The sequence below is a fragment of the Hemicordylus capensis genome, chromosome 2 (assembly GCF_027244095.1).
Source record: "Hemicordylus capensis ecotype Gifberg chromosome 2, rHemCap1.1.pri, whole genome shotgun sequence".
Taxonomy (NCBI): Eukaryota; Metazoa; Chordata; class Lepidosauria; order Squamata; family Cordylidae; genus Hemicordylus; species Hemicordylus capensis.
Window position 1 is genome coordinate 221,337,849 of NC_069658.1, and position 27,431 is coordinate 221,365,279.

A 27,431-nucleotide genomic window follows, 5' to 3' on the forward strand; every position below is an offset into this window, starting at 1 on the left:
TGAGGGACAGCAAAGCATATTACACACAGATGCGCATTCGCTGGGCAGGTGACCCGATCACCCCAAACCACATCTCATTACCGGGGCCACTGGGGAGATGATGGCTTTGGTTTATCAAGCACTCCAGATGGTGGGGAATGTAGAGAGTATGTGTGCTCTCCTCCGCCATCAGTGTGCTTTGAAGGACAGCAAGGCATACTACACACAGATGTCAGGCCCAGCAAGAGATTCAGTGTGCCTTCAGCCAGAAGCAGCAAGCCAACCGTTCCTGCTTCCAGGCAGGAGAGATTGACTGCATGGTAGGCACGGTTGCTGGGTAGGTGACCCGATCACCCCAAACCACATCTCATTACTGGGGCCACTGGGGTGATGATGGATTTGGATTATCAATCACCCCAGATGGTGGGGAATGTAGAGAGTATGTGTACTCTCCTCCGCCATCAGTGTGCTTTGAAGGACAGCAAGGCATACCACACACAGATGTCGGGCCCAGCAAGATTCAACTAGTAACAGCAGCCAACCAGTCCTGCTTCCAGGCAGGAGAGGTTGACTGCATGGTAGACATGGTCGCTGGGTAGGTGGCCCAATCACCCCAAACCACATCTCATTACCGGGGCCACTGGGGAGATGACGGCTTTGGTTTATCAAGCACTCCAGATGGTGGGGAATGCAGAGAGCATGTGTAGTCTCCTCTGCCATCAGTGTGCTTTGAAGGACAGCAAGGCATACCACACACAGATGTCGGGCCCAGCAAGAGATTTGTTTTGCCTACAACTAGTAGCAGCAAGCCAACTGGTTGCTGGTCACACACTTGATCTGGTCTTTAACTCTGAACAGGGTGGTGTTCCGTGGGTGGGGATTCCTGTGATTTCCCCATTGTCATGGACAGACCACCATCTAGTTAAGGTTGGACTAATAACCACAACCCACCTATGCAAGGCCAAGGGGCCCATTAGGATGGCCCGCCTAAGAAGGTTATTGTATCCATTAGGATTCCAAGAAACCTTGGAGGGCTTTAGTGTTGACACAAGAGTTCTGTTGTAGCTGGGACTCTAGTATAAGCCAAACAGTGGATTAGCATCTTCTGTTAGACTTCCAGTGGGACAACTGCCTCTCTAAAAATCAGAGGGTATACAACTGTCTAGACCCCCTTATCAACACACCAGTAGCTTTTGACCAATTGGGGTGGTTTGCTATGTGCTCATAGGCTGGTTTTGCCACAGGGTGGGCATCTATCCAGGTGTTGTTCCAATGTGCACACACAGATGAGAGCAGGGATACATTTGTTCTTAACGCTACTTGGACATGATAACGTGTGTGTGACTGATCTAGTTTCCAGCCTAAACTCATTTTATCATTTGCACATACGTAACAGCAGCCAGCTGCCTTTTAAGGCCCAAGAACTGGGCAGTCAACCTTTGCACAAGCACAATGGCATCCACTGCCCAATCAGGCATATGACTCAGCTGAGATCTAGTATCTCCTAAATTCACAAAATGAGCTATACAAACCAGAGATGAGAAATTATTTCATTGCCCACAAGAATCTTAGAACACACTTGGTCTCACTTTGAATCCCAAAACTCCTTTATGAATTTGTGGCACAGGGCACTATTAAAGGGCAGTATTGAGTATCTTCATTATTTACCACCATGGAAAGTCTCTTTGGATTTCTAAAAACTTGTCAGGCTCCTCACTGGCTCAACTTTTTGGGGAAGGGGGGGAACAGCTCAGCTAGGCCTCAGTGTTTTTTCTGCTTAGTATTAATCTATTTTAGATTAGTTTTTATTGTAATTCTCCATTTTATTTTAATTTTAATGAACACCTTGCAGATAGGAGAAGTCATTTTGCGTTTCTGGCCCCTCCATGTGCCGACAATGAGGGAGGCTCGCCTGTCGTGTACGCGGGACAGGGCCTTCTCAGTCATTGCCCCCAGAATTTGGAATGCTCGCCTGGTGAGCCTCCACTTCCCAGTCTCCATCACAGTTTTTAGAAAGCAAGAAAAATCTTGGCTTTTCCCCGGGCTTTTAAATGTTTTGTGTTGCTGCTGTTTCATTATATTATATACATGTTTTTTAAACTTTTAATTAGATTTGTATTTTTATATTCCATTTTAATTCTTATTGTTTTGTTTGTATGGTTTTATATTGTTGAGTGTTTTGTAAACCGCCTTGAGATTATTTTAATGAAAGGCGGTAGAGAAATTTAAAAATAAACAAATAAAATAAATAAAGACACTGGACAGAAACAAAAATGTACGTAAACAAAATCACAGCTTCCTTAAATCTCTAGGAATTATAGCTTTCTGAAGTATTTTAGATGAAGTATTTGAAGATGAAGTATTCCCCCCCCCCACCATCATCACAAACAGCGAAGCCAGAAATTGGGGTCACCACTAGGAGGGGAAAATGTCACTGCTGATTCCTGGCACTGCTTTGTTCATCCACGCCTCCTGACTGAAGAACGTGACCCATGAGTGTACTGGATAAACTTTGATACATACTGTGTTATAAACTGTGACTTGCATGCATATGGAACAACTGAAAGAGGATTAACTGCTGCTTTGAGAGAAATATAAAACGTGCAGATCAGAAAGACTGGTTTTGAAAGCTGATGAAACCAAGGCTGACTGCCAAGTTTGTAGCAGATTAAAGGAAGACCAAAAGTGGCAGTCAGTAACTCTATGCTCCAGGAAGAAAGCAGAAGAGAGACAGATTACAGAGACAAGCTGCAGGTTGTGAGTGAAACTGTTAAACTGTTAATGGCCTACTTTGCAGAGTGCAAACAGAAAGTCCTATGGAAACCGGGAGAGAGTAAGGCTCATTGAGTTCAGTGGGACTTACTTCTGAGTAAACATGCTTAGGGTTGCACTGAATGATTTGTGCGTTTCCTCCTTTTAATATTAAGCATGTTCGTGTAATTTAGATTGAAAGAGGCTGTGCCTCCTGCCAAAAGATTGTCTTTTGGATACTTCTGTTTTCATGGAAGTTGCTAATGCACCTTATCATAATCACATTCATTTGCAATGCATCAACTATTTTAAATATACATCTGCCTTCCTGTCAGGCTTGCACAAGAGGTTAAACATATATTCTTAATATTGTCAAATGGCCCTTTTAATGTGATGGCTGCTGGGATCCAATAAGTTCTGCACACATTGGAATCAAACATCCACTGTTGTGTGCCAAAATTGCTAATAGGTTCAGATTTCTCAAAGTACAGAATTCCTAAGAACATTTTTCTGAGAACAGAATTTTTTCTGAGAACAGAATTTTCTGAGAACAGAATTCCTGAGAACATTTTAATTTAAACATTCAGAATTTTGTTCCCCAACCCCCTTTCTCTTTGTGAAAATAACTCCAAAGGAGAACCCATGGTCAGGAGTCACAAAAGTGTGTGTGTGGGGGGGTGTTTTGCAAAGTTTGTTGACTGGCTGGCTCAGCTGAGTGGAGGCATGGGGTGGTTGGTGGGGGGACTCTAGGCAAATGAAAAAAATGAATTACTTTACTATGCAAGTAAATAATTTATGTTTCAATATTTATGTGCATTTTTTAAATTTGGGGCCCCTTCATAACATATGCTACAGGCCCCACACTAGCTTAATCCGGCCCTGTCCAGGCTCTGTGATAGTTCCAGAAGCACTCTGAATTTCTAAGTGTGAACGACCAGGGGAGGCAGAGTACCATCACTAATGCCTGCCTCAGGCCCATCTGAATTAAATTTCCACTGGTTCATCTCCACCCATCATTATCCACTAATGTTTAAGAAATGAGATTTAACACCTAGAGCTAGCTTGTAAGGACAGAAGGAGCAGGCAGAGGCGTATCTAGGGAAAATAGCGCCTAGGGCAAGCACTGAAATTGCGCCCGTCTAAACATCTGACACCCATCTTTCAGATAACTTTACTATAATAATATCAGCTCAAAAATACAAATCAAGCTCATTAATCTTTTAATTAACAAATTATGGCACTAACATGAAACTTATGGTATTTCTGAACCAGTTTTATTCCATACTATGCTCATTAAAGTGTGAGGGGGAGTGTTGTTTTGCAGTACCTTCAGTGAACTTATGACAAGAACTAACAGTTGCAGTCATTCATTCTTGGGCATCTAAGGGGTCAAGCTAGATATGTCTGGAAAGCCCATAAACAAATATGAAGGCAAAAGCCCTCTCTCATTGTTGCTCCCCAGAAACCAGTATTCAGTAGTATTCTAGCCTATACAATGTTGTACATGTGTACAGATGTCTGTTTTGTGTGAATGACTGTAGCTGCATTCATTTAAAATTTGAACCTGGGTACAGGCCCCTCACATACATGGTACAGATAGGAAGTGTATTGCTGTACCTGTGTTCAATGTAAGATGTGAAAAGCTGTAACTGTATACAGTGCTTCGGTAAGATCAGAATTCTGATCTTGGAATTCCTTGCCCCCACCACCAGGAGGCAACAGAATATGAGGCAAGTGCCCTGGGTAGCACTCTGGTGGTGGAAGCCCTTTAATTCACCACCCAACACTGGCTCAGGTGTAGTTGGGCACTGCAGAGTTCCTTGGGAGTTTGGGGTGGGGGCGGGCAGGGAGCACAGAATTGCTCCCTGGCAAGCCTGTGCACTGCTAGGAAAACACACAGGCTTCTGGGGATTAGAGACCCATGTAGGGACTCTAAATATGGAGATTCCATAAAGCCTTAATGACTAACACCTGTTGAAAGAACCTCCATGATTCTGTCGAATCCCTTTTTCAAGCCAGCTAAGTCAACTGCCATCACAACATCCTAGGGCAGCATGTGTGAAAAAGTACTCTCTTTTGCCTCTTCAGAATTTACCAGCAGTTCCATTGGGTGGCCCCAACTTATGGGAGAGGAAGAAAGTTCTCTCTGCACATCATGTGGAGGAAGTGGATAGTTTTTTCCTAAACTAAAATGCTTTCTAAAAAGACATCTCTTTGGGGAATTAACATTTGTCAAAAGCTTCCCTTCTACTCTCCTTTATGCCCCCAAAGCTGCTGCATTGTTGAACAGCATTCCTCAAAAATAAATGACTGATCAGGAAGGACTTAAAAAAAAAACATATTGCCCAACCAATGAAATGCAACAAACAAAAACCCTTTACAAAGTTTGTTTATAATTTAAATGGAGAAAAGTGAAGACAAGCCACATACAGCATTCATGTGGTGAAAAAGGTGAAAAAGGAGCGAGTCTGGTCACAGTTTTCTCATGAAAGAATTGATAGGAAGGAGGAATTGATAGAAAGAGGAAGGACAAACCTTCATTCATTTATCCAGACAGACTGGAAATCTAATGAAACCTGATCAAAAGCCAATTTACACTGCAAGGATCCAACTCAGTGAAGTCATCAAAATCAGAGATTCACCAAGAGTCAGTGCATTAAGAATCAGTGCAGATTTGTTTTGTTGTTGTTTTAAATATATCCTAGACAAAATCTGTTGCAAGAGCATTTTTGAAGCCTAGGTTTTCTTGCAGATAAAAAACAAGCAATCTGCAGTCAAGGTTAGACAAGGAGAGTTTCCTACTATAAAGAGGAGTCCCATTTTCTCTACAAACAGACCAGTGCATTGCATTCCTCAGCAAATTGATACAAGCCATTATTATCCAACAGCTATGAAATGTATGGATACCTTTAAAAACTATACAAAGGCACACATACACATTTTCTTTAACACACACATGGCAGACTCCAGAGGCATGCTCCAGCCAGGTTTGCTGGTAGAGGTGCTTCAGTGAACTCTCCATTAATTAAAAATCCCTGCTTGGCACACAGAAATCCCAGGGATCAGTAGCGAAATTATTTCTATTTGGATTGGATAACAGCTTCCCCTTTGCTCTCCACATAGGAGCCCTCTCCCCCACACCTTTCCAAAAGCATTATTGCAATGCAAATATCCTGGGATCAGGAAATAAACAGCAAACTAGCAGGGCACGCTGCAAAAGTAGCTGAAGTTCCTTTCTGCAGAGACGCTGGCTGGACTAAAGCAAAGCTTTCTATTTAGATATCAGCTAGGCTTCTCCCTCGATCTCTAAACAGGCACCCCCCCACTCACTCACTCCCCCTCCACTTTCCAAAAGAACTATTGCAATGCAAATATCCTGTGATCAGGAAACAAACAGCAAACTAGCTGAGCATGCTGCAAAACTAAGTAGCTGAAATTCCTCTCTGCAGAGACACTGGCTGGACTAAAGCAAAGCTCTCTATCTGGATATCAGATGGGCTTCCCCCTCGAGCTCTAAACAGGCGCCCCTCTCCCTCCACTTTCCAAAAGAACTATTGCAATGCAAATATCCTGTGATCAATTCAGGGAATAAAAAGCAAACTAGCTGGGCAGGCTGCAAAACTAAGTAGCTGAAGTTCCTCTCTGCAGAGAAGCTGGCTGAATTCAAGCAAAGCTTTCTTTGGATATTAGCTGAGCTCCCCCAACCCTCCCAGGGCTATTGCTGTGGCTCACAGGCACCTGGCTGCAATGATCTCTGTTGCTCAACTGAAGACAGCCTCAGCCAGCAGCTAAGATTTTGTGCCTCTCACGTGCAGTGCCCAGCCAATGAGGGCGAAGGGAAGGAGGAGGCGGGGCCAGCAACCGGCAACAGGCAGGCAAAAGGGTGTGGGGGAAGGAGAAGGGAGAGGGGAAAGACCATGAGGACGACGCGGGGGGGGGGGATCTCCAGTCAAAACTAAATTATACTGAATGAAGCCCCAGCAGGCAGGCAGGTGGGGTACAGGGGAGTCTCTGGGGCGCCCCCCTTCAAGTGGCGGAGCAGGATGCCATCAGCAGATCAGTGAGGCTTTACTTGCAGTCTCCACAGGATTTTGTCCAGCTTCTTCACACACGTGCAGAAAAGAGGGGATCCTGCCAGACTGCAGGGAACAGATTGCAGAAACCAACACCAGCCTCTGACAAAGGGGGCCTAATATTTTTTACAAGTAGACTAACAAAGGCCTAGACTCCCCCTACTGGAAGAAATTAGGCTAAACTGCCGGTTGCACTCAGAAAACACATGGAAGAACTTTGTGGCTCAGAGGCCTGTTTCCAAGAGAAAGAGCTGCTTCCCAGAGTGACTGGGAGCAAAGAAGCAGGGGCAGGAAAGGGACCGGCCATTTATTTCTGCACTTCAGATGGCCTCCCAAGCAGCTTTTCCTTGCTAGGGTTTAAACAAACATTCATTTTAAAACAGGGGCGTAGCAAGGTTAGAGTGGGTCCAGAGACAAGATTTTAAAATGAGGCCCCCCCACTTACTGAAGCTCAGCTCATGAAGTAAAGAAATCTTAAATGAGGCTGAGTAAACATAGTAAAATTTATACACACACACACACACAAAACCTATGTGCCACAATAGAAGATAATTCTAAATTATTTTTTAAAAGGTTTTGTGAGTTGTGGACTATGCAAGTCATTTAATGGTACTAGAGACAGACATGCTGTTCTGGTAGCTCCAGGTCTTAACACTCACATCAGTTTTGGAGGATGAATACACCTGAAGGAAGCCCGGGCAGGTGCATGGCTGGGGGAGTCAGTCATGTGACTTGCCTCTGGGGCCCCTCCAAGGCAGTGGGCCCCCAGACAACTGCCTCCCCTTGACCTATTATAGTTACGCCCCTGATTTAAAACCCTGCAGAAGAAATACTGCTTGGAAGCTATTCGAAACAGAAAGGGTGAGTGGAGTATGGGTTAAACATGCATGCACCCTGCTCACAAGGTCTCCAGTCCCCGTCCCTCTTGGTAGAAGGGGGATTTTGTGGGTTTTTAAAAGGACCATCAGGCTACCTCTACATATTTGCATGAAACATGTCACATATAATGTTAGTTGAAAGGGAGCTTAGAGGTCTTATAGTCCAACCCCCATCTCAGTGGAGGAATCTGCTGCAAAATGTCATTTGGCATTTACAGCCCATGGAATTATATCTGCAATGGCTTCAGCGTTCAGGACAGAGCTCTGGTAGATGGTTCCACATGACCTAAACTGATATTCTCCTAGCCAGGTATGCTCACTGGTTTAGGCATACATCTCCATTACACTGTTCCCTCCACAAGTATAACCTTACACAAAAATTCAGATACGGGGTTCAGAATAATGCAGGCAAATGATGTGAACAATCAAATCATTTATAAAATTATTTGGATTGGATGCAGAATTTTTATTTTTAAATATTGGTGCCTCAGAGCAAGAGCAGGCAGTGGCACTGAAGCATAATGATGCCTACCCTAATTCATTTAGTATGATTATTTGTTATGAATGTATACAGTACCATCCATGTATCTTATCTGGTATGCTACAGAATTTAGAAAGTAAAAAATAGAAAGGTCCCTGCTCCCAAGGAGCTCCCAATAAAAATTGGCAATCAAGAAAACAGAGGATCCATCAAAAGAAGATCAGGTGTAAATGTATTTTCATGTAGAAAGTCAAGGGCCGTGTGCCCCTGCTGAGACCCTTGAGGGGGAAAAGTACCGGGACCTCATCTATGCCTGTTTCTGCAGCAACACACCATGGTTTGGACACAATTCAGCCATTCTGTCGACCCTAAAGTTAGGAACATAGGAAGCTGCCATATACTGAGTCAGACTGTTGGTCCATCTAGCTCAGTATTGTCTACACAGACTGGCAGCAGCTTCTCCAAGGTTGCAGACAGGAATCTCTCTCAGCCCTATCCTGGAGAGGCCAGGGAGGGAACATGGAACCTAGATGCTCTTCCCAGAGTGGCTCCGTCCCCTAAGGCAGTGGTTCCCACACCGGGAGCCTCCAGAAGATATTGCTGAACCATATGTTTCCTGACATCTCTTTAATATCTGCAGAAGTTCAGCAGGTTCCGCTCCTTATGAACATATGAAGCTCCCACTGACCTAACCCAGAATTGTCTGCACATTAACAGCAGTTTTTCGAGTGTCTCAGACGTGGATTTTCTCCCAATCTTGCTGTATAATCATATTAGAAAAGCCCTGACGGATCAGGCCCAAGGCCCATGTAGTCCAGTATCCTGTTTCATACAATGGCCCACAAGTCTGGAACAGAATATACCCTTTTTTAGAGTTGGAAAGGACATTGGTTGGAAGTATTTAAGTCCAACCCCTTGCTATGCCCAGGGCAGCTCCTTTAACTAGAGACGGCAGGGATTGAAATTGGGAGCTTCTCCCAAAAGAAAACCACAGGGCTCTTTGGGCGCCAGGAGTCGAAATTGACTTGACGGCACACTTTACCTTTGCACAAAATGTGTCCTCTACCAACGATGCTATAGCTTTTCTCCTACAGCAGAAAAGGGCCTGCTTCAGGCTTGTGGGTTAACTGGAGTTTACCAGTGGGTTTTTTTGTTTTTTTGTTTTTACTACTACCTCGAGTCCACGAAATCGTGCCAGGGTCGCGTGGATTTAATGCTTAGAATTCAACGAGAAGAGGGTGCCTCTGAGCATACAATCTCAGTCTAGGGATTTGTTTTCAGCGCCAGCTCACAGTCCTTTCACGCAAAACCCCATTCCTGGTTTTTCGCCAAGCTTTCTTGCAATTAGAAGCCGGATTTAGGAGGAAGACGTGGGGGGTGGGGGAGAGAAAGTTGATTTGTTTGCTGTCATTGTTAAACAGTTGGGAGGCACGGTCCCTTGCCAAAACTGCATACCACCTGGCAGATCTATAGGCATTATTTTCGAAAAGCCACAGGTTCTGGGATAGCCCCTCAGCTCTGTAGTGCCCCGCTGCCGGTAAGAAGACACCATCCCAGTTTCAGGGCGTAGAATACCCATGGATACCCGAAGTCTCCGCCATACCCCATAAAGTCCTGCCCAGTCCCAACCTTGAAGGTGGAAGGAAGATGACCTGCAGTGCTTCCCTCCATCCTCCCAGAGGCGCCGTGGCAAAGCTGAAAAACTCTGCGAGGTTCGAGCTCCTCCCAAAGAACACTCTTGCCCCTTCCTGCTCTGCTTTCCTCTCTCCCTTGCCAGGGGAAGGGCGGAGGATGTCGCTTCTGCTGAAAGATGGCAGCGGCAAGGAGGAGTCTCCTGCAGAGCGTGAGCAGCCAAGCCCATTCCATAGGGGGGGCTGGGAGTGGGGGAGCCAAAGAGAGGGAAACACCTTTGATACACATCCCCCGGTTCAAGGGGAAGGTTGGGGGGTGCTGTAATTCCCTCTATTACACAGCGGTGAAAGAGGCAGGAGTGCCTGTCCTCCTTTGCTACTGGTGACTTTATTCCTGCACCCCGGGTAGCTGCAGAGAGTGTAGGATGTGTGTAAGAGTGTCAGTGCCTGACCCTAAAAGGGCTCCTGTGTCTCTTAGGAGTTCCTTGAAGAGAGGAATCTGCTGTTTAAATTATGGGAGGGATTAGGAAAGACAGAGGAATGAAGAATGAAGAGAGCCAGCGTGGAGTAGTGGTTAGAGTGCTGGACTAGGACCAGGGAGACCCGAGTTCAAATCTCCATTCAGCCATAAAACTAGCTGGGTGACTCTGGGCCAGTCACTTCTCTCTCAGCCTAACCTACTTCACAGGGTTGTTGTGAAAGAGAAACTCAAGTATGTAGTACACCGTTCTGGGCTCCTTGGAGGAAGAGCGGGATATAAATGTAAAATAATAATAATAATAATAATAATAATAATAAAGTCTACAAGCTGGATTTCCATCAGGTTTAACCAAATCATACGCCCCACCTTCTAAAAATAGTAGCTGGGGGCCATCGCAAAAGATCAGGGGGCTGGGCCAACTCTGATCCCCTTGTAATTTGAACACTGGGAAATGTCACCAGATGCAGCTTCTCCTGCAATTGCAGTTCTGTGGCAGGGGAAACTACCTGAAAAAACTTTCTAAGATTGGGTTTGGGGCCAGGTAATCTGAATGCATGTCAGGAATGAATTGCCCCAATGAAGGAATATAATGCTTACATTTCTTTTCAAGGTGAATAGGGAAAGTGTAAAGAGAGATGGTTTTCCTGACGTTTGATGTTCAGAGTGTGGTCTGTGCAGGCAGCACAAGGACGAGTAATATACCTGCTTCAGGAAACTAAATCCTGAGGAAAGGAAGAACTTTTGTGGGAGTGCAAGGATAGCAAAATAGCCTGCCTGGTTAATACTGATTGATTGATTGATTAAGTGCCATCAAGTCGGCGTCGGCTCTTAGCGACCACATAGATAGATTCTATCCAGGATGATCTGTCTTTAACTTGGCCTTCAAGGTCTCTTAATGGTGCATTCATTGCTGTTGTAATTGAGTCCATGCACTAATGCTTTCTCAGCATTATGGACTTCTCAAGAGAGCTGTGTTTTCCCATAACGTGTCCAAAGTATGATAGTTTGAAAGTGAAAAAGTGCACACCCAGTGTGGCCCATCAGGTGTGCTCATTTTGCATACCTGGTCCTCACCATTCTCATATGATCTGCCCAAGGTGGTTTCTCATCTTTGCACCCCACAAAGGTGCACAGTGGGGCTAATGAAGGCTGCAGTATACATGTACCCCCAAAGGGAGGGTGTTGGTGCAGGATTCTTTACATTGTATGTGCTTTTTAAGGGAATGTATCCTCAACTTGGGTCGTAGTGCTAAAATGCTGATCCTAAAACAAATCCCTGTACAGATGTGTCTCAGGTCAGGTGTCTGTACAAGGAAAATCATACGGGAATTTCCAGACAAAAGCTGCACCATTTGTGGCCCATCAAGCTGAATGCAACCACTCAGCCATGTATGGTGGCTTATCGGCAGCTAGATCTGGGTTCACAAGGGAAGGGGCCAGATCTTGTCTCTGACATGCTGAGCTATGGAGGTGCTTGGGTGCCTCTGCAATCCAGGCCAGCTGTGGAGATGAGCCCATCCTCCCCACAGAGTTGAGGAGGAGGATGGAAGCTCATCCTTGCAGCCTGACTGATTCACCAGAGAGAGGAGAGGCATTCACTGTGGTGAGTGACTTTGTGGACCCAGCTAGATAAAACCTCCTGGCTTTGTTGGGACAGAAAAAGCAGTGACCTGTCAAACATTTGGCAAGCCACACTAAAACATGGGCTGTGTTCAGATTGGTGGTTAGTTGTACAGATCTGTTCCAAATGTTGGCGTTTTTCAGCAATCATAGTGTGTCTGTGAGTTACAAGCATGCTGCCATGTTGGGTACACACAAGCAAGAAGGGAATTGGCCCTCTCCTCCTGCCGAAAACTGCTGGTCCAAATACACCGGCAGGATCAGCATGGGGGAACAGTAGTGGCTGAGCAAAACTAAGGGCAGTTTTCAAAGCCATTTAAACAGAGACCTCTTTTATGAAGTATTTCCTGTAGTCTTTCTTGGGAAGCTGACCTCTGGAAGGATTCTCTCATTGTTCTGTGGGAGGGCAGAATGATGTCAGTTCTTCCCAATGTACGAGTTCCTTTCTACTCTTTATTGGAAATGTAATTTTACCCTTTCATCTTTTACAAAGAGGCTTCTTACACCCTTGCTGTTTTGTAGATAGTGAAGAGTCAGGGCTTCCTGAACAGTAACAATTCAGAAAGCATAAGGAAAGAGCTAATGTTGGTAGCTGTTCATGTATGCACCAAAAATATCAGAATTATGCATGGAGCAAGTTCAACTGTTCTATTATTTTATTTGAAGACAAATATAAACCAATATACAAACAGCAGTAGCCAAATCTTTACAAAGCTCTTGCAGTCTCCAAACACTAGCTTGTACATCTAGTGAGACTATTGTAAGAACTTCTTATCTCTTAGGAATTCAGCAGTTCAAGGAAGTACAACTGTTAAGGCAAGAAAGCTAGAATTCTCATCTCCAGTTACAATAATTAAAAAGCAGGAATATTCTTTTACTTTGCTCTGCAGCTCAGAGTGCACATACTCAACACCCAGTGTTAGATATTTATTTGTTTTGCTTAATTTGAAGGGAGGGGTTGACTCAAGGAGCTCAAAGAAGCAAGAACAGTAGAAGGGAGAGAGAGATATGCGTGAATGATGAGTGAAACATTGACTGCATTAAGAGTCAATGTAAAATTAAGGAATTAAGATTCAATGTTAAATTAAGGGATCTGGTGGGAAAGGGGACTCGATAGGGGTTTGTCAGATAATTTACTGTAGTACCTTAACGGAGAGCATAACATTTCAACCTCTGCACAATTGTTATTCCTGCTTTGCTGGAAGTCCTATGGGGATTCTTTCCTGTCTTTTCCAGGAGCAGCAAACAAGCTGGACAGATGACTTGCCCCTCTGCCAGCTCTCTGGTGTGGGTTCAGCCCCAAACCGTTCCTACACAACAGATGGAAAGGGGATAGAAATTCACCCCTTGGAGGACAACTGGTTGAAATTCAGGTAAGAAGCCTGCAGATGTGTTTGAAGTGGTTCAGTGACATTACTGGCAGCCTTCCTAACAAGCTCACCTTAGCACGGGCATTTTTCACACAGCAGGCTTTACTGTGGGGCTTTACTGCGACTTCGAAGTTGCCCAAAAAAACGGACGTAAAAAGTGGATTTTTCTCTTACCCTGGATATAGATCGCGCTACACTCTTAACGTGCAATGAAAAACCCGAATTGTGTGTAAAGTGCTCCCCGACAGCTCACAGGGACCCCCGGGGTAAATCTGGCTGATATGTGAATGCACACCCTCCATTCTGGAGGAGACGCGAGCTAAAAGCCCTGTGTGAAAAACACCCTCGTGATACTTATTGCATGTCCTTATTCCTGCTCCTTCCAGGCCACAAACAATGAATGCTGCTCTCTTAACCTGTTCATTCTGGCTTTGGCAGGAGTGAGAACAACTGCTACCTCTATGGCGTCTTCAATGGTTACGATGGCAACCGGATCACCAACTTTGTAGGGGAGAGGCTCTCTGCAGAGCTTCTACTGGGCCAGCTGAATGCAGACCACGATGATGCTGACGTGCGCAAGGTCCTGCTGCAGGTAATGGAGTTCTGTCTCTGGAGGCATCTGGCATGGGTTTATGCCCCTCTCTTGCAGCACAAGGCACAAGAGGATCTGGGTGAGGAAATAAGTGATAGCAGTCCCTTTATCTGATGGTATAGGTAGTACCCTCTTTAAGTTCTGTGTTCTACATCTGCTGTTCCTCATGTCTATATAGGTGGCTACTTGGGGTTGTAGGCTTCTTGCTGCCAGAGAAGGGGTTTCCCTTCTCAGTGTGGAATAGCTTCTTGCTGCTGAGAAACTGCCGGAGCAAAAGAAGAACATATCTAGATAGGATCTCGTGTATTAAGGAGAGAACGAAGCTTGAGCATATGATGCAGCTACCTTGCCAAAGCTAGGCAGGTCCAGGTCTGGTCAGTGCCTGCATGGGAGACTGCCTGGGAAGCCCCCAAGGAGATCCTTGCTGGATCAGGCCCAAGGCCTGTCGCATCCAGCATCTTGTTTCTCACAGTGACCCACCAGATGCCTTTGGGAAGCCCACAAGCAGGAGATGAAAGCATGCCCCCTCTTCTGCCGTTGCTCCCCTGCAACTGTTACTCAGAGACATAGCCCATAGTATGCCGCTTTGAGTTCCAACATGGAAGAAATGCAGGATGTAAATATAAAACATCAATAAATGCACAAGGAAAGTTGCACAAGCAGGGTAACTTTAGTCCATTCCAAGAGCCCTTGAAAAATTTGTGAAACTTATGTAGTAATTTGAATATGACAAATATTTATATACTGCTTTCAACAAAAGTTCCCAAAGTACTTTACATAGATATAAATAAAATGGGTTTCTTGTCCCCAAAGGGCTCACAATTTTAAAAAGAAACATAAGATACATAAGAAAAGGAAACATCCCTCCAAATCCACTGGAGGGATGTTGTGCTGGGGATGGATAGTTTTGTTCTCCCCCTGCTAAATAAAGAGAACCATCACTTTAAAAGGTGCTCCTTTGCTCAGTTAGCAGGGTGCTGAAGCATTGTGCCGGAAGAAATGCATTTGAACGATTCCCATGAAACAGGTTCTACAAAGCTTCTACTGACTTGGTTTTGGGCTCCCTCCAGGCTTTTGACGTGGTGGAGAGGAGTTTCTTGGAGTCCATTGATGATGCATTGGCAGAAAAGGCCAGCCTGCAGTCCCAACTGCCAGAGGTAACATCTGACTTAAACACACACACACACACACAATTGAATGTAGGGCGTATTCAGTGATACATTTCTCTTTCTTTGAGGACACTTACAGCCTTTCAAATTAATTTGAAGGTAGGGGAAACAATCTCACTACCATTTCTAGTGTTTTCATGTTTTAAATTGCCCCCTCTTGTTGATGGCCTCGGAAGCACATAATAACAGAGCAATTAAGGACTTTACTTGCCAGAGCTGATGTAGATCATATAGGCACGGTGAAGGGCATAATCGGAACAGGGTACTTTGGTCATTTTTAGCCTACTTTCCAGTAGGCTTATGAGATCACTTGGCATTTTCTGTGTGTGTCCCCCTTTCAACTTTGCAACGCCTGGACCAATATGAACCAAATTGGGTACAGTTGTAGGGACACCTCAGCGGAGTAGTTTGTGATGACGTCATCTACCCCGATCCAAGATGGTGAACACATAAACTTTTGAGGCGCAAGTGGGCGAACTTGTGAACCATCTAACTGATTTGAACCAAACTTGCTACAGCTATATGGACACACAGGGATGCCCAAATAGTGTGGTGTGAGCTGATGTTATCCACTCCAATTCAAGATGGTGGCCATGTGAACATCTGAGGCACAAGCAGGTTAATTTGTGGACTGCCTAACCCATTTGAACCAAATTGGGTGCAGTTGCAGTGAGTGATACACAGGGACACCTCAACAGCGTAGTTTGTGATGATGTCCTCCACCCCAATCCAAGGTGGTGGTTGCAATAACGTCTGAGGCGCAAGCCAGCTAATTTGTGAACCGCTTAACTGATTTGAACCAAATTGGGTACAGTTGCAGTGATTGACACACAGGGACACCTTAATGGCATAGTTTCTGATGAAGTCATCCACACCGATTCAAGATGGCAGATGTGTAAACTTTGGAGGCACAAGTGGGCTATCTTGTGTACCGCTTAACCGATTTGAACCAAATTTGGTACAGTTATAGTGAGTGACACACAGGGGCACCTCAATGGTGTAGTTTGTAATGATGTCATCCACCCCAATACAAGATGGCGGACACATGAACATTTGAGGTGCAAGAGATCTAACTTGTGGACCTCGATTTGAACCAAATTTAGTCCAAGTTTAGTTCAGTTCCTTTCCTTGTGAAAGGAAAGTAGACTGATTAGTTTTTACTAGAACAACTTGTTTCCTTTATGCACAAAATTGCACCCTTGTACTTTCCAGTACATAATCTAGAAGAAATACAATCCCTTCTTTCTTTGTCCATAATAACTAAAGTGATTTTGGATCCTTGCTTTCCCTCTAAGTGAAGCGTTGTAAAAGGAGAAGAAAAACAACCCTGATCATGAATACAGTAGTGTGGTTAATGGTGTTTAGGAACAACTAACTTTAATTAAATGAAGTACAGTTCCTTGGCTGTTTTGTTCTGGAGTTTTCTCCAGAGCCTTTCCAATGCTGTACAGTTGTTTTGAGGTATGTATATAGAAAATACCAGGTGTGTGTGTGTGTGTGTGTGTGTGTCTGATAATTGTTAGATGTTAACGCAACCCTGTGTTCTAGGGAGTCCCCCATCACCAGCTACCATCTCAGTACCAGAAAATCATGGAGCGGTTGAAGGCTGTAGAAAAGGAAATCTCTGGAGGAGCCATGGCTATTGTGGCTGTCATTCTTAACAACAAACTCTACATCGCCAATGTAGGTGTGTGCCTCTTTGACATGGTTTTTATGTGGGTGTTTCCTGGGAAATCAAGCTAGGGCAGCTGGATTACTTCATCTTCTTTCTACCAGAGCAGTTCTTTAGTACTTGAAAGGATACATTTTCCTTGGGAAAGTGGGGAAGGGATGGTGCCAGGGGCGTAACTACCATTAGGCAAGGGGAGGCGGCTGCCTGGGAGCCCCCACGCCTTGAGGGGCCCCCCAGAGGCAAGTCACATGTAAAGTGAGTGTGTGTGTATCAGTGAGAGGCCCATTGTAAAATTTTGTCTCTGGGCCCACTCCAGCCTCATTACGCCCCTGAATGGTGCTTTTGTATTCACAAGCTCTACTTCCTGGTTTTGCCTCAGAGTTGTGATAGTGGGTTGCATCAAGGCTGTGTGTAGGTTTTCCAGTCTGCCCCTCTTGTTCCTCTTTTCTCCTGCTTTGCATCATACTCTTCTCCTCCGCAGGAACAAACCGGGCCCTCTTGTGCAAATCTACAGTTGATGGGCTACAAGTGACACAACTCAACATGGATCACACTACAGAGAATGAGGATGAGCTATTCCGTTTTTCCCAGCTGGGTGAGTACTGTGTTCCAGGAAGAGCAGAGGGGTGGGCCTCAAGGCACAGCTGAGCCAGTTAGTGGTGTGCCCGAACCGGTCCGGCGGCCATTCCAAAGAATGGCCGAACTGCCGGACCGGTCCGGCCCTGCCTGGTTCGGGTCCGGGTGGGGGGTATGCCTTTAAGGGCGGGAGGGCTTGCTTAGCCCTCCCGCCTCCTTGCCCCCGCCAGCGCCCGTATTTTCTATTATAGGGGCGCTGGAAACCAGCCGCCCCCCCCCGCCGCCGCCGCGGCGAAAGAACTCCCCATGCCAGCCCTCCCTCCCTCCCAGCTAGCTGCCCGCCCGCCCGCCCTCCCGCCCGCTGCTCACCCGCTCACCGGATAGTAAACGAGAGGAGCTCCGGCACAGAGCTCCTCTCGTTTGGAAGGCCTCCGGCAGAATGGTGTTTTGCGCGCGCGCGCGCATGCGTGCACCGCAAAGCACGCCGTTCGCCGGAGGCCCGGTCTACCCGCCGGGAAAGGGCCGGGTAGACCGGGCCTCCGATTGCTGGGTAGACCGGGCCTCCGATCGCCGGAGGCCCGGTCTACCCAGCGATCGGAGGCCCGGTCTACCCGGCCCTTTCCCGGCGGGTAGACCGGGCCTCCGATCGCTGGGTAGACCGGGCCTCCGGCGATCGGAGGCCCGGTCTACCCAGCGATCGGAGGCCCGGTCTACCCGGCCCTTTCCCGGCGGGTAGACCGGGCCTCCGGCGAACGGCGTGCTTTGCGGCGCACGCATGTGCGCGCAAAACACCATTCTGCCAGAGGCCTTCCAAACGAGAGGAGCTCTGTGCCGGAGCTCCTCTCGTTTACTATCCGGTGAGCGGGTGAGCAGTGGGCGGGAGGGCGGGAGGGCGGGCGGGCAGCTAGCTGGGAGGGAGGGAGGGCTGGCATGGGGAGTTCTTTCGCCGCGGCGGCGGCTGGTTTCCAGCGCCCCTATAATAGAAAATACGGGCGCTGGCGGGGGCAAGGAGGCGGGAGGGCTAAGCAAGCCCTCCCCGCCCTAAAAACAAGGCCCCCCTTCGGTGCCGGTCCGGACTTCTCCGGACCGTGCACATCACTAGAGCCAGTAGAAGAAGGAGTGTGGGTGTGGCGTGCAGAGCATCACATTCTTTGGTTGGCAAGGGATGTCTGAACTAGCAAGTTAAGATGATTAATCTCCTTCCACAGGGGGTGCATAGCAGGATACCTGAATGTCAGAAATGTCTAACAACTGAGGAAAGGGGTTTGTTGCCATTACGAGCTGGGAAGTCACTTTTGTCTTCTATTTTGCAACTTCACCTGCACTATTCTTAGTGACTCAGAATGGGTTACAATTCAAAACACACTATCAAAACTTTAAATATCTTCTTGCATATTTCTGTGTGAACAAAATCCAATTGCTGCTAAAAGTCCTGCTCATACCTGGCCGGCATTTAAGAATGCAATCCTAAAATCACTCACTAGGGAGTATTGCCCAAAGAACAGATTACAGCTTGCTTCTGAGTAGAATACTGAGAACATGAAGAATGTAGAATTGCCTTGTAAGCTTTTTTTTTTTTTTTTAAATCACCCTCTTGAAGAAGGAAGTTTGAAAAGGGGAGGTGTGACTTCCAGGAGTGCTTCTTCCACTTAGGCAGCTCTCCACTGAAATGGCAAGAAAGGGTCTCCAAAACTATCCACAGAAAGCCTTTTATCTGGGTTTTAGCCAAGCAGTGTGTGCTTGGAAATAGTTTTCGATAGGAACATAGGAAGCTGCCTTATACAGAGTCTGTGCATTGGTTCCTTTAGCTCTGTATTGTCTACACTGAATGGCAGCAGTTCTCCAGGGTTTCAGGCAGGAGTCTCTCCCAGCCCTACCTGGAGATGCCAAGGATTGAACCTGGGACCTTCTGCATGGAAGCATGCAGATGCTCTTCTACTGAGCTATGGCCCTATCCCCTAAGCGCTCACATGTAGGCACTCATCCAAATGCAAACCACCTTGCCCTGCTTAGGCCCTGCTTAGCAAAGGGGACAATTCATGTTCACTACCACAAGACCAGCTCGCTTCCCCAATGAAGACTGTATTTTCAGAGGCAAAATATCCACTCTCCCCTGCCGCTCGATAGCAACACCTGTGAGTTTCACTTACAAAGAGCTCCTTATTTCATAGACTTTAGTTGGTGGGAGCAAATCTGGATACCTGTGGTTCTCCCCTGACCCTCATACACCCATGTTTCCTGCTTGACCAAGATCAGCAGCCAATCCTGGTTCATGATCCTGGTCTTATTTATTTATTTATTTGATTGATTGATTGATTGATTTCTATACCGCCCTTCCAAAAATGGCTCAGGGCGGTTTACACAGAGAAATAATACATCAGTCAGATGGATCCTGGCCCCAAAGGGCTCACATTCTAAAAAGAAACATAAGACACACACCAGTAACAGTCACTGGAAATACTGTGCTGGGGGTGGATAGGGCCAGTTACTCTCCTCCTGCTAAATAAAGAGAATTGCCACATTAAAAGGTGCCTCTGCCAAGTTAGCAGGGGTTAACCATAGCAATTTAAGTGGGATTTCCTGAAAATTCTGGGTTCTCATAATATACTCCGTGCAAGCACCTGGGGCTTGCCACTCACAGTTAACTCTTGCACTGCACTCATTCTCATCCTGAGAATGCAGCCAGGGACATAGAAGCAATGGCAGAGTGCATGCATGCAGACACTCTTTTCCTGATTAATAATTACTGGCAGAAAGCTATTCTCTGTCACTCCCTCCCTGCTAGCCCCTTGTGACTTGCCTCATTCATTAGCTTTTCTTGCCAGTTGACATGCCCATTTTAACTGGCTGCATTTTCCTCTCCCTAACATGGAGCGCAGATGCAGGAATAGTCATGTGCACCGGACCGCGGAGCTGCAGTTCGGTGCTGGGGTGGGGGGTTCCATTAAGGGCGGGGGGGCTTTACTTACCCCTCCCGCCCTTTCCCGCGTTGGCGCCGTAAATATTGTAAGAAATCCGGGCGGCAGGATCCCTCGCCGCCCGCTTCTATTACCAATTATGGCTCTGCTCCTCGGAATTTTAAACATCGGGGGGCGGCAGGGTGCTTCCCTGCCGCCCCCTCGAAGCCCCCTGCTGCCGCTGAAGCCCCTTTAAATCTCGCCCGGACCGGAGATTCCGGTGGAGAAACCGCACTCGGGCGGCAGCGAGACGTCCGTCCGCCCGCCCACCCGCTCCCTGCCTTGCCGAGTGCAAAGTGCAGGGAGGCTTCTGCGCACGCACGAAGAAGGCTTCCTAGTTCCTTCTTCGCGTGTGCGCAGAAGGCTCCCTGCACTTTGCACTCGGCAAGGCAGGGAGCGGGCGGGCGGACGGACGTCTCGCTGCCGGGCGGTTTCTCCACCGGAATCTCCGGTCCGGGCAAGATTTAAAGGGGCTTCAGTGGCAGCAGGGGGCTTCGAGGGGGCCGCCCAGATTTCTTACAATATTTACGGTGCCAACGCGGGAAAGGGCGGGAGGGGTAAGTAAAGCCCCCCCCCCGCCCTTAATGGAACCCCCCACCCTAACCCTCCCGAACCAAAACCACCCCTTCTCCAGACCGGTTCAGAGGCCAGTAGAATGGCCTCCGAACTGATCCGTGCACACCCCTATGCAGGAAATTCAGCACCTGCACCAAAACTAGTGAGCTGATTTCTTTTTGTCTGGCAGGTTTGGATGCTGCGAAGATAAAGCAAATAGGTGCCATCTGCGGGCAGGAGAGCACGCGGCGCATTGGGGACTACAAAGTCAAATATGGTTACAGTGATATTGAACTTCTGAGGTGAGGCAAGCCTTGATGTGCAATCTTATTTGCTTACCCAGCTTTTACTTTAAAGACCCGTCCTTCTGCCTGTCTCTGTTGCTCTCTTCAGTACTTAACTCAGTTTTTCTTTTGAAGTGCTGCAAAATCAAAACCGATCATAGCAGAGCCTGAAATCCATGGAGGGCACCCACTAGATGGAGTCACAGGCTTTCTTGTTCTAATGTCTGAAGGACTCTACAAAGCTCTGGAAGCAGCTCATGGGCCTGGGCAAGCTAATCAGGTAAGAGCTCTGGAGCCATTTGAAAGGGCTGCTCCATGTTAAACTTCTTCATGAGAACATAAGAACAGCCCTGCTGGATCAGGCCTAAGGCCCATCTAGTCCAGCATCCTGTTTCGCACAGTGGCCCACCAGATGCCACTGGAAGCCTACAGGCTGGAGCTGAGACCATGCCCTCCCTCCTGCTGTTACTCCCTTGCAACTGGTACTCAGAGGCGTCCTGCCTCTGAGGCTGGAGGTGTCCTATAGCCCTCCGACTAGTATCCATTGATAGACCTCTCCTCCATGAAGTTATCCAAACCCCTCTTAAAGTCATCCAGGCTGTTGGCTCTCACCGCATCTTGTGTTGAATTACATCTGCATAGTATGCTCCAGATGTTCGCACCTGTTAGATCTGCACTTTGTCCTCAAGCGTGTGAACCATCAATGCACAGTTTCCCTCTGGGCAACTTGATGATTACAGAAACAAATGTGTGTAATAGTTGCAAGTACTTTCCATCCAAAGCCCACAGGAAGATAAATGGTGATGGGACCATAGCTCGATGTTAGAGCTTTGCATGGAGAACGTTCAAGGTTCAATCCCTGGCATCTCCAGACAGGACTCTGGCCTGAAACCTTAGAGAGCTGCTGCCAGTCAGTGTTGATGATACTAAGCTAGATAGACCAGTGGTCTGACTTGGTATAAGGCAGCTTTCTATGTTCATTCCTGAGTGAGATGCAAAGGATTCCTGGGCCTCCTTTTTCCTAAAGAAAATGATCCCTTCTCTGTCCATCAAAAGGTCATTCCACCAGGAGGCCGAGGGCATTATTTCTGTCTTGCTGGATCTGTGGTATTTATTTTGCTCCAAGGACTAAAAACTGTGGGGTTTCCCCCTCTCTTTCCTCCTTTTCCAGTGATTCTTCAGGAAAGGGAGTAGGCAAGGGAAACTGCACTTTAAGAGAAGGGCCACGTGCTTCCCCTCTCTCAGTTCTGCAGTGCCTACAGCAGAGGGAAGCAGTAACTTATGTATGCCTAGGGTGAATTGCTTTGTTTATAGGAGCCCTATGAATGCTCTCTCTCTCTTAAAAGCACCATGTGTCTTTCGATGGATTTGATGAAAGCACCCTAGAGAAGTCATATTAGGTTACCTATTGCAGTTTCATGTATTAGGTGTCCTTCAGCATTCCGTCCCATTTTAAGCAACTGCTTTGTAGCTGGAGAATGTTTTGAAGGTCCCAGCTGCATGGATGAGGCTTGATGGCTTTGTTTTGTTCATACATTTATTTACATGAAAACACCTCTCACTTTTCTCTCCTGAAAACAGCACACACCTCCTTCCTAGCAGGGTGCCTGTGGTCAGGGCTCATCCAGGCAGCCATCTGGTTGAGTCATTTCAACCTTGCCCTGGGTGCAGAGGAGCTGCTTTTGGATAAGCAGCATCTACGTGGCTGGGAGAATGTCAGAAGGGTCTGAGTCATTGCAACGGCTCCAAAATCTATTCCTCCACTTCTTCCTTTCTAGGAGATGGCAGCGATGATTGCCACAGAATTTGCCAAGCAGACCTCATTGGATTCTGTGGCTCAAGCAGTTGTGGATCGAGTGAAGCGCATTCACTGCGACACATATGCCAGTGGTGGTGAACGGTCCAGGTTCTGCTCTCGACATGACACTGCTGGTGAGGAACACTGCTGGTGAGGACATGACACTGCTGGTGAGGAATTTCGGGTATCCACTGGGTGAGATGAGCCAGCCCATGCTGACCCCAACGCAAGGTATGGGGGAGGTCAATGGGGTGGGTCTGTCTGTCTGTCTGAGAGAGTGCAAGACTACTTTGACCAGCCAGTGATTATCTATTGCCTGATAAGATAAACATCACACTGGAAAAAAACCTGAGGCATCCACTTTCTGAGTTTCCAGTATGATATTGTGTTGCAGAAGCCAGGAGGAACTCAGAGAGAGGGTGTTCTGTGAGCCACTATTCTAGGAGTGGCCCCAGTGAGGCTCTTCAGCTGCTGGTGGACTGCAACTTCCAGCCACCATCTGTCAGGAGGAGAGTTGGTCTTGTGGTAAAGAGCATGGGTTGTCCCCTTTGCTAAACAGGGCCCCCCTTATTTTGCATTTGAATGGGTGTCTACATGTGAGCACTGTAAGATCTTCCCTTAGGAGATGGGGCTGTAGCTCAGTGGTGGAGCATCTGCTTGCGTGCAGAAAGGTCCCAGGTTCACTCCCCGGCATCTCCAGGTGGGACTAGGAGGGGCTCCTGCCTGAGACCTTGGAGACCTGCTGCCAGTCAGTGTAGACAATACTGAGCTCGATGGACCAGTGGTCTGACTCACTAGAAGGCACCTTCCTCAGTTCCTATGACGGGAAGTGTAGTCCAGTAACAGCTGGAGGGCTTCAGGTTAGCCACTCCTGCACTATTTCACGGGGTAACAGGTTCATGGTTATTCGGGGTGCCCAGGGAAACTCTCAGCTATAGCCTGACACCGGTATTAGGGGCTTTGAAGCCTCCCACCCTTCCTTGCTGCTGTTATGTGTGTCCTTCTTATACTCCACTGCTCAGGAGGCCGTGTTTATCCCGTGTCAGTGCCATACTCCAGCGCCCAGAACACAAGCAAGACCAGCGTAACGTTATCCCTTGTCATGCCTTCCCAAGGCCAGATGGTCAATGGTGCCCACAGTAGCTCCACCTTGGATGAAGCCACACCCACCCTCACTAAGTAAGTGTCCCATGCTCAGGCCGTAGCATTTTGCCCTCCTTTCTATGGGAGGCAACATTTCACTTTCTCTATGACTGGTTCCGACACCACACATTGCAGTCCTTTCAGTCTGTAGCATGGCCTTCACGGTCCTATCCACGTCCTGCAGGCATGGAGTTGCTGCCATTTGTATCTCAATCTCAGTCATTCAGGCTCACTCATGTAGCTCCGTGTCATTGTAACTCTCCAATCTTTATTACGGTCATAGACCAGAGTACAAAAACACAAAAAAGAACAAACACAGAAAAACAAAAAACATAAGAACAAATATAGCAATAGCAATAGCAATAGCACTTACATTTATATACCGCTCTATAGCCGAAGCTCTCTAAGCGGTTTACAATGATTTTAGCATATTGCCCCCAACATTTCTGGGTACTCATTTTACCGACCTCGGAAGGATGGAAGGCTGAGTCAACCTTGAGCCCCTGGTCAGGATCGAACTTGTAACCTTCTGGTTACAGGGCAGCAGTTTTATCACTGCGCCACCAGGGGCTCATAAATATATCAAGATCAAACATTTAAAAGCCTGAATGGATTTTACAAATTATGTAACAGTACCTGGCCACTCTATTAATAACATTCTCATCAGGATTGGCTAATAAAAACTTCAGAGAAAAATCACCGGGATGCCCTATGAAATCAGTCAGCAAAGGGGAAATTAATTCTAAACGGGCATCCCTATAAAAATCACAATATAAAATAGAATGCGCACTGGTCTCCACTTGGCCTGTGCTGCAGGGACATAGGCGGGCGGGAAAAGGGATGCCTTTAAATCTACCCTCCAAAACAGCAGAGGGGAGGACTTCCAAACACGCTAAGGTCAAAGCGCGTCTAAATTTGGGAACAATAATAAGATGCAGATAACTTGTGGGGTTAGAGCTAATTGTTTGCTCACCCAAATGGACATTCTTGGGCAAAAGAGCAACTTCTTCCTGAAGATCTACATCTATAATACGTTGTTTGATTTCCTTCCTAGCCCGGTCATAACCCATTTTAAGGATTTCCTCTGTAGAGAACCCATAATGTGCTAGTTTGCCACTGATCAGGGTGGACCACTTAAACCTGTAACTCTATAATTGGTGCGGCCATAGCTCAATAGCTCAGGGAGAGCATCTGCTTTATATGCAGAAGGTTGCAGGTTCAGTCCCTGACATCTCCAGGTTGGTCTGGGAAGAGACTCCTGCCTGTAACTTTGGAGAGCTGTTGCCAGTCAGAGCAGACAATACTGAGCTCAATTGACGAATTGGGCATGTGTGGCAGCCTCCAAAATGGCTGTTACGACGGGGGTGAGGCTTGAGCCGAAGACTGCCAGAACAGGGCGATTTGGGGCAGAATGAAGGCCTGCAGGACGAGGGGGGGACCTCCAGAGATCCCCCCGTGGCCTTGGGCAAGCCCCCTGTACAAAATTAAAATTAAAATTTAAAAAAAAAAAAAACAGAAAAAGCTCACAACGCCCCCCCCCCCCGGTTGTGTGTGTGTGTGTGTTCTCAGCTTGACATCAAGCTGAACCAGTTTGAGTTGAACCTTTTTGACATCAAACCAGTTTGCACATCCCTACCCTGCACTAATGTTGCTCAGCCACCTCATGGTAGGCCCTTGTAAGCCACTAAAGATCTGCTATCCTAAGCAGCCACTTGGGAGGCATCTACAGTGATCCAGATAGGGCGAGGGACCTGCATTACAAGGAGAGCAGGTAGCTGTATGTGCGATGTCGGTTGTGCTGACTGAAATAAAAATGTGCCCCTCCCTTTTCGCTGTCACATCTACAGTCAAAGCCCAACTGTGACCCTTCAGTCTACCAACACTCACACGCAGAGTAGCAGCTCAAGCTCTGATGGGGGTTTGTTTCGTTCCCGTCCCTCCCACTCTCTCCAGCCGGATGAAGATGGGCGTGTTGAGCCCTACGTGGACTTTGCAGAGTTCTACCGCCTCTGGAATGTGGACCACAGTGAACAGGGGGTACTCACTGTGTCATAATACAAGGAGTTCAGCCTCTGAAGACTCCCATCATGGGGAACAATGGAGCCTGAGGAGATGGGAACAGTGTCACCTGGCTGGCCACATTCTTCCATAAAGCATGACCCTCTTTTGGGGACAAGACTCATGTTGAGACAACCTGTCTCAACTGATTGCTGATACCGTCTTTCTCATTTGCTAGGGGCATGCACACACATACACTGAACCCTTTTCTAATTGTCCCTTCCACTGTGAAACCTTGTGGGCATTATAGAGGGTTGTGGACCCTTCCTGCACCTCTAGTATTATAGACAGTGAACGATCAGGGCTTGGTTGTGGAAAAGACAATAACAAAGTGCCCATAAAGGAACAGACAGCGTGTGCACATTGCTCTTCAAGATTTAGGTCCGGAAAGATGGCATCTTGTTACTGATGTTTTAACTCCACAAAATATACCTCTGTTCTGCAGAATAAACTGTAAATTATACCTACCTCCCCTCTCCATTTTTGTGTGGCACTAGAATGGATGAAACTATAGAGAATATGAGATCCTCAACGACATAGGGTAAGGATACTGACAGGTTTGTGCCTACTACTTTCAGTTGGCTTGGAGGCTCCAGTGTTGGAGTTGCCTTGTGAGAGAGCAAGCTTCTCCCCAGCTTCTGAAGTGGGGAAGCCGCTGCATCCTCTCCAGCTGCCTGGGTGCCCAGCAGTGTTCCTTCTAAGCGCATGCTCACAAGTTTTTTGATGTCCGCTCAGTCAATTTCGGATCCCACTCAGGTTGAATCAGGAACGCCCCACTCTGAATGCACATGCGCGCACACATTACCTTGATACTGCTGCCCAGTAACTAAACTCATTCCGCACACAGATTTTTAAAAGAGAGCGAGTGAGCAGTGGTGCCCAGTATGCTTTTGCCACTGCTATAAAGGTCCACTTTGCACCCAGACTTGGAGCAGAGAGAGGCAGGCAGCATTAGTGAGACTTGTAGCTGCATCGAACTTGGCCTCTGCCTCCTAGCTGGGCGACTAGAAGGACCATTGCTCTGAAGAAGAGGCAGCCAACTTTTTTTTTTAATGCATTATTGCATTTATATCCTGCTTTTCTTCATGGAACTTTTGTTGAAAAGCATTATGTAAATATTCATAATCGTAGAATTCAAGAGTATACCACTGCTACTATGAATATTTATGTTTTAAGACTAAATTTTGGTGATCTTCACTATTTTTCAAATAGGGGCCACTTTGGCAATAAACCTTCAATGCAAGAGCCATTTCCCACTGTGCTGACCTCCGCATAGTACTGCACTTTTCTCAGTGCTTGGAGGGCCCTGTAAGAGCGACGTCACAGCTCTTAGTTTTAGGCTGACGAAGACAACGACGGGGGC

The 27,431-nt window shown here is 47.0% G+C and overlaps 1 protein-coding gene across 1 annotated transcript; it reads left to right on the forward strand.

Moving 5' to 3' along the window:
* The first annotated feature begins 9,862 nt into the window (after positions 1-9,862).
* Positions 9,863-26,531, forward strand: LOC128347758 (TGF-beta-activated kinase 1 and MAP3K7-binding protein 1-like). Its single transcript, XM_053302838.1, is given in 12 exon segments — positions 9,863-10,005; positions 13,131-13,267; positions 13,703-13,856; positions 14,927-15,013; positions 16,574-16,712; positions 17,179-17,292; positions 20,976-21,087; positions 21,205-21,349; positions 22,848-22,991; positions 22,993-23,098; positions 23,890-24,046; positions 25,858-26,531. Coding segments are annotated over 12 exon segments (1,536 nt in total). The 5' UTR covers positions 9,863-9,972; the 3' UTR covers positions 26,066-26,531.
* Positions 26,532-27,431: the final 900 nt, after the last annotated feature.